The 7,200-nt window shown below is 46.5% G+C and overlaps 1 protein-coding gene across 2 annotated transcripts; it reads left to right on the top strand.

Annotated features, from left to right (window-relative positions):
- The first annotated feature begins 282 nt into the window (after nt 1-282).
- On the top strand, nt 283-6,857 carry LOC117776191 (sodium/potassium-transporting ATPase subunit beta-233-like). Of its 2 annotated transcripts, none has more exons than XM_034609875.1 (6): nt 283-712; nt 3,469-3,597; nt 4,506-4,661; nt 4,761-4,942; nt 5,078-5,164; nt 5,290-6,857. In XM_034609875.1, the coding sequence occupies exons 1-6, from the start codon at nt 319-321 to the stop codon at nt 5,545-5,547; spliced, it is 1,206 nt and encodes a 401-aa protein (XP_034465766.1). In that variant the 5' UTR covers nt 283-318; the 3' UTR covers nt 5,548-6,857. The 2 variants fall into 2 exon arrangements, with proteins under 2 accessions (XP_034465766.1, XP_034465756.1); XM_034609865.1 differs by having other exon boundaries at nt 4,761-4,945; nt 5,081-5,164.
- The last annotated feature ends 343 nt before the right edge of the window (nt 6,858-7,200 follow it).

The following is a 7,200-nucleotide window of genomic DNA, read 5'->3' as shown; positions in this document are numbered from 1 at the left end:
GAGGCCTTTTTATTACGTTTTAAGAATCTGTCACCATTTAAATCAATCGTTCTGGATTTGGCTGCAAAGCTGTTTACCCCCTGAAACTCCCAGAAGTGAGTTTGTGGACCCCCCCCCCCCCCCCCCTCCATCTGCATAGGGATGAGGAGACAATGAGTGCATTTTCATTTTGGGGTGAACGAATCTAAAATCTTAAAAAACCCTAATTGGTATTAAAGTGCTGCTGTGACAAAATGATGGTGTCCTGATTGTGGATGAGAGAGAGAGAGAGAGCACACTTCCACACGGCTCCCGGTATCTGCAGAGCCGGGCCGGCGCATGCGGGGGCCTCCGCGGGGCCGCCTGTCCGTCATCGTGACGCGGGGAGCTACGCACGGCCTCCGCGCTCCGCCAATTAGCCCGCCGCGGTCCCGCCCTCCTCCCCCGGTCACTCGTCGGGAGTTTTCGGGCGGAGTCGGGGGAGGGAGGGACGGGTTTATATGCGGGAGCCTTGCACAGGACCGAGCTGGGTGCCTCTGCTGCGGGGACTTTGGGCTTGACAACACTGGAGGGACGTCCGCCGAGGAAATTAACACAACAACAACAACAAGAAGAAAAAACCCCAAAAAGCTAAATAGAAAGATGCCTTCGAATAAAGAGGGCGGCGGCTGGAAGAGCTTCGTGTGGGACTCTGAGAAGCGGGAGCTGCTCGGTCGCACCGGGGGGAGTTGGTGTGAGTATACACGCGTGTTCACGGTTGTTCGTGTAGAATACGGTATAAGACTGGGGGGGCCGGCGCGCTCCCGGCACCTGTCGCGCGCCTGCCGGTCCGCCTCGTGCTCCCCACCACCTGTTCCATTTGACTTTGCTGCAGTCAGGAGCCGAGACCCGTGTCTCTGTGTGTTGGACACTAATTGAAAAGATTAAGCTGTGGTTCAATTAAAAAAAAATAAAGGTGATCGAATGTGTGTGTCGCTAGTTCTGGCTGTTCTCCATTCATTCTGCGTCGACGCTGCTCAAAGCCAATGAATGATGGGGACCTCACGTTGGCTGCTTGTCGTTGGGGAAACTTGTCTCTCTGTCTTTTTAATTTTTAAATTATTTTTTGGAAGTGGGCACTGCAAAGGGTTAAAAATGCATCACCGTCCAAGGTGAGCCAAGGTGATCGGGCCCCGCTCGGGAAACGGGAGCCGGGGGTTTGACTATCGATCCGTGTCGGGTTCCTCCAGTGATCGGATGTCGCTGTGATCTTAACGAACAATACCCGCTGATTAACTTGTGTGCGACCTTTCTTCTCCCGTTTCCCGAGCAGCGGCGCCCCTGGGGTGTCCTTGTCCCGCCTCCCCCCCCCAACCTCCCAATGTCAAACACGCATCCCCGGCCGCCGAGGAGACACTAACACCTGGGTAACATGTTGTTTCAGTGACGCCATGTCTGCTGGGTCAGTGCAGGAGCTGAGTGAGGCTGAGGAGGATGGTGGTGATGGAGGGGGGGGGGGTGTTGGATCATGTTTGTCCTTCTGAGGTCATCTGAAAAATGCTGATGCATCTGCGAGGTGTGCCATGCGCAGTGCTATGCTGAGGAAAGGACATGTGGGACCTCAATGCATGAGATTGGAACGTGTCGCATGTATTTTTTTGGCCATTTCTGTAGTTTTTTTGACATGCACGAGTGGAATGTGGCTCGTCCTTTTCGTGCTGCAGCTCAGATCAGGTGCTGTAGATCTGCACGTCAGGTGTAAAGCACTATTCTAGTCTTGATGACCACTCAAAGACCCGCTCTACCTCCTTCGCTGCAGCCGTCCCCTTAGTCTACGTCCTTGCATCTAACACGTAATGTGTCGTGTGTTGCGTGTTTCAGGCAGCCGTGACCTTTTGACATTGCCTCCTGCAGCAGCAGCGGCCCTCGCCAAAGCAACGTATGGCTGCCTGGTTGACTTTCACCCATGCTTTATGTATTCCCTCGCAGCGCAGATAATAGATTTCCAATGCTCCGCTGAACCGTCTTCGTGCTCCAAATTGATTAGAAAGCAGAGACGGCCGTGCCTTTGGTGATTACTGTCTAGCGTGCACAGAGCTTTACTGCTGAATTCCTGTAAATCTGTAAAGACAATGGCTGCTACTGTTTTATTATGAATGCTACCTTTGTACTTTCTTACATTGATAGCATGTCCGGCAGACAATCCTCGGAGCTGGAGAATCTGTGCAAAGTAGTGTAGATGGCTGCTTAAAGGCTGGCATAGATTTAAGAGCCTGAGGATAACATGCAAAAGTATTTATCAGTAGAAGTTGATATTCAGTAAAGCTCCCCTGACAGCATTTATAATCTGCATTGTGCAGAGTTTGTTTCTGCACAACGATTCAGGGTCATGGGGATTGAATGCTGCTCCAAATGCAGATGAGGCTGTTCTTGTTTAACTTTGGGTTTCTATTTGGGTTGGTGTCTTCTCACACTCCTCGAGGTTCTCCTCTGCTGCGCTGCGTTCTTTTGACCCCAAGTCTTTGCATCTCGCTGCCACTAGCGGACTTCATGCGGGGATTTCTCTGTGGTTTGTACCATAAACCAATCAAAGCTCTGGCTCAGTGGCCAAAGAGTTCAACTGAATTACATGTGGTCTATAATTTAATGGTCTTATGAGACCATTAAATCACCTGCCACTCTGTGCCACTCTCCTCCTTTTAGCAGTTGCTCCACCATGCAGCTGTGATGGCGAATTACATTTCCCCTTTACTGGGTACCAACGCTGGCCCCTAGGTCAGTCAGGGTTCAGTGCACTTACGGGTTCTTAGAAGTACACAGCTCCTCTTTTTCACATCTGGTCCCGCAGATAAAATCATTCCCCTTCGTCAAGCTGCTTGATCCCGCCGCATTCGTCTTCGCCGAGCGGGGACGGGATCAAGCAGCTGCAGACCTGGACCCGGGGTAAGCCTGAGATAACGTTATCTTCTGCCCTCTTCTTAGAAGTGGCGACTTTGCAGCTCACTGCAACTTTTTTTGCACATTTCCAGGACATTTCTCTTGGCTTTTAGTCCATCTTTCATCAATTTACAGAGATCGCAACCAGACTTGGCCTCATTAAAGAGCTCTTGAACACGACAGCCTCTAATGCTGTGATGATGATGATGGGGAAGAAAAAAACTATACATCACAAGGTGCAAGGCGATCGGAAGTTTTTCAACAGAAATTAAATGAAGCCTGCACACTTGTACCACTCAAAGAGTTAAATTAAAAGAGCCACCCATATTTATAGGGCCCAGCAATGGGCTCAGAGGCTCCGTGGTGGCAGGTGTGTATTCCTAGATATTGATTTCAATCATAGGTCGAATATCACGGTCAAAGTTGACAAAGCCGCGCGGCTGATTTGCTTCGCCACAGAAGGCAAATGTTTTATTCGTGTGTGACTGTGCCCTCATGGACCAGTTGTGTCTTTTTTCTTTTTTTTCCCTCATGGCAGAAATGATCATTCTCTTTTTTTGTTTTCCTCCACAGTTAAAATCTTCGCATTCTACGTCATCTTCTACGGCTGCCTGGCTGGAATCTTCATCGGCACCATCCAGGCCCTGCTGCTCACCTTGAGCGATTACAAGCCCACCTGGCAGGACAGAGTTGCACCCCCCGGTAAGAAGTGGTTTCCACGCAAACCTGCTCATAGTTAGGATGAATACAGATGTAATACAAACTGGTCAAGGGACTGTGCTATGATGTCTTATAGTGAGTTCTAAAACAAGATGTCCTTGGATACAAATATATAAATAACATTTTATTTTAAACAACAGTCTGCCTGAATAATTTATAGTTTCAGTCATGGTGACTTCAGTTTCAAAAACAAACTAAATGGACTTCTCATCTGCTGTATCCAAGGTCAAGAATGAACTTTGAACATCAGACGTTATCCACTGACAGTGATCAGAGATTTATCTTAAGAGATGACATGCTACAGTGTCACTGATTCTTTAAAAGGATTTATCAAGGGTTCTGCAACTACAAAACCGTTTGGACCGTTTTCCACCTGTTCAGCCTGTCTTCACGTAAAGACTGGAAGCAGGAGGAAACACTATCTGTGAGACCTGCCATTAATATTCATCACATCAGCTGCAGAAGTTTCCCCACATAGTTGGTGTTCCTAAATGTGTTTCCTGTGACTGTGTGCAAATGGGACATTTTTAATGTTTTCCATTAACGCCGGCTGTCAACCAGATGACTACACATAACAAAATGTTTCAACCTTCATTCTTACTGTTTCCACTCACATCGCTGTCACTTTTTATAGCCTTATAACTGTAATCCTCTTAATGAGATGAATCCTCCCCTGACACCCTGTCTGCCAAGCTGGTTTTTCAGTGTTTTTACTGGAGTTGCTTGTCGGGTTAATTTATTTTGGAGAGGAAGAAAACCGCTGTGGATATTTCAGCTTCAGTTCAAAACGACAACGCTGAACCCGGAAGGAAACGTGATCTAAAAATGTTACGTGTTGTCAAACAGACTAACTGTAAATCCCTAAAGTGATGGATGTGTTGTCTCTGCAGGCCTTTCACACACCCCAAAGTCAGAAAAATCTGAATTGGCCTTCAACACCGGGGAACTGGAGACATATCTGCCTTACACCAGAGCCTTGAGGGCGTTCCTGGCAAAGTATGATGACGAGAATCAGAAGGACCAGATGAAATTCGAGGACTGTGGAGGTATTATTTCATGGCTGCTTCATAAATATAAAATGCATATAATCTAGATGTCCTGTGTGTTGGTTAATTCTCCCTTACCTCCCTCCCCCCCCCCCCCAGAGGAGCCTGCAGAGTCCAGGCACAGGGACGAGTTGGAGAGCGATGTGGGCGTCAGGAGGGCCTGTCGTTTTTCCAGGACCTGGCTGGGACCCTGCTCCGGCATCGAGGACCGCGAGTTTGGTTTCAAGGAGGGCAAGCCCTGCCTGATTGTAAAGCTTAACAGGATCGTTTCCTTCCGCCCAAGGGTAATTTTTAAAAAGCTATTTACAATCCAAGTTGTGTTTTGAGAGGAAAAAACTACAAATGGTTGAAAACAACAAAGTGTTATTTGGCTTTTATTTTTTCACAAGCTAAACCATTAACTTGTCTTCTGTGTTCAGCCTCCAACCACGAATGACAGCATCCCTGAAGAGGCTCAGCCAAAGGTGCAGCCCAATGTGATTCCTATCTACTGCACTAACAAGGTACACAGTTATTGACATGTCTATTTGTTGTTGTTGTTAAAAGTGACCAATCACACACATTTTCAGACTTTTGTTCTTGCTCTGAAGTGTTCTCACTCCATGTATTCATCTCTTCGGGTTTCCAGAAAGAGGAGGATGCTGGGAAAGTCGGAGAGATCAAGTACTACGGCATCGGCGGCGGCTTCCCCCTACAGTATTACCCCTACTACGGCAAGCTGTTGCACCCTCACTACTTGCAGCCACTGGTGGCGCTGCAGTTCACCAACCTGACCTTGAAAGGCGAAGTGCGCATCGAGTGCAAAGTGTTCGGAGAGAACATTGACTACAGCGACAAGGACCGCTACCAGGGACGCTTTGACATCAAGTTCCTGATTAACAGTTAATGACTGGCACCAGAACCATAATACTTCGTCTGACCGCCACCACCCCCACCTGTTCCGCCCCTTTGTCCTTAGCTAAATACCGATCTAATATAGGAGATAAGTGAGGAGGAGGAGGAGGGGGGGGGGGGGGGGGGGTAGGTTGTAGCGGCTATGGCAATCACAACTAGTCTTGAAATTAATAATGAAAGGAAAAAAACTGATAGAGGACCGACGTGTATCCGTCTTGCTCTCATCACTAGCTTCTACTGTCACTAGCATTTAGAATGTAATTTAGAGGAAGAGTAGCGATTAGGCCTAATAAAAGTATTTATTCTGCTGTAAATGAGACTTTTCCACAAGCCATGGGACATTGTTCATCGATGAATTGTGTAAAGTGTAATTCCATTTCTGATGTGTAGCGAGCTGTGTTCGTCCCCTCTGCGTATCGCTGCCATCCGTGGCTTTAGTAGATGTTTTCCGGAGCGTGCAGTCGTCAAACTCTGGTCCTTCCAACCCACGTCGTTCTAGCAGTTATAAGCGCGCACGTGTGTGTTTGTGTGTGTGTCTCCGACAGGAACACACACTCCCACTTACTTAATGATTAAAATGGTTTGACATGATACACTCTTCTGATCTGTGTTTAGGGAAAAAAAAGCTGCACTCCAGGGAATTTTCTTTTCCTCTTTTTATTTGTTGTACACTTGATCAAGGGAGACTCTTTATACTTTTGCCTTTTTTCTTTCTGTGCTTTGTTAAATCACCTAAGTGTGTGAAGGGGATTTTTAAATCTTGGTTTCATGCCTTTTACTCTTGATTATTTTGCCTTGAATGTAGAGTTGTGTGTCCAGCCTTTAGCCTGCTGTCAGGGCAGTGGTGCTAAACACGTTTTTAAGTTGTCTTGTCTTTTTTGTTGCTGGACTCGTCACAGCGTTGTGCTGTACATACCTGAATGTCATCTAACACAGTGGAAGGATTTTATATTTATGCAGTTGTACATTTTGTTTCTTCGCAGAATGTTTTAATGTATAAATGCAATACCAAAGTGACACGTTGGAGAGAGTCCAATTGGAAGCAATGCAGTACTCGTTTTTAGGATCTCATCATGTTAAGTGATAAGTCAATGTTTCATCTTTCTGCCATGAATGTAGTAACAGGCAGTTTAATTCCACACTGACCTGATCTTCATGCATTTAAAAAAAACAAGAGTTCTTGCAGAGCTCAAGGCTTTAGAAGATGTCGGCTTTAATATCCATGGGGATCTGTTCATCCACAACTGTTCATCCACCTCTGTCATTCAGAGATAGAAACAAATAAAATCCTAATGGACCTTTTCTCGTGTTTTTCTTCCTGTCGTCACAAACGAAGCTCGGCGAATGTTTTAACAGGAAGACATTTCACCTTGCACACAATCGTCCATGAAAATGTGTGGGAGAGCCGATAAGGTAATTTAGGTAACACTTCAATATATTTTATTTATGTATTGTTTTTCAATAAACTCCAACACTTTATATATAATTAGAATAAAAGACACTAAAGATAAAACACAAACCATAACATTAAACATTGAAAGTAGTTCTGAAGAACAGACAGGTTAGTGCAGTCTCTAATGTGTTGGGGGGGCAGCTCTGATGTTTGTATGGAGAGGACTTTGGCGGCAGAGAAGCGCAGGCTGCG

Source organism: Hippoglossus hippoglossus, chromosome 2 (assembly GCF_009819705.1).
Source record: "Hippoglossus hippoglossus isolate fHipHip1 chromosome 2, fHipHip1.pri, whole genome shotgun sequence".
NCBI classification, from domain to species: Eukaryota; Metazoa; Chordata; class Actinopteri; order Pleuronectiformes; family Pleuronectidae; genus Hippoglossus; species Hippoglossus hippoglossus.
The sequence above is the reverse complement of the archived record's forward strand: the minus strand, read 5'-3'. Positions and strand labels throughout refer to the sequence as shown.

What these genes read in the sequence shown, in the direction of transcription:
- LOC117776191 (XM_034609875.1), top strand. Translation starts at nt 319, where the DNA reads ATGCGGGGGCCTCCGCGGGGCCGCCTGTCCGTCATCGTGACGCGGGGA. An exon ending in TCGCACCGGGGGGAGTTGGT is followed by an intron (nt 713 to 3,468) that starts GTGAGTATACAC and finishes TTTCCTCCACAG; the next exon opens with TTAAAATCTTCGCATTCTAC. An exon ending in GGACAGAGTTGCACCCCCCG is followed by an intron (nt 3,598 to 4,505) that starts GTAAGAAGTGGT and finishes TTGTCTCTGCAG; the next exon opens with GCCTTTCACACACCCCAAAG.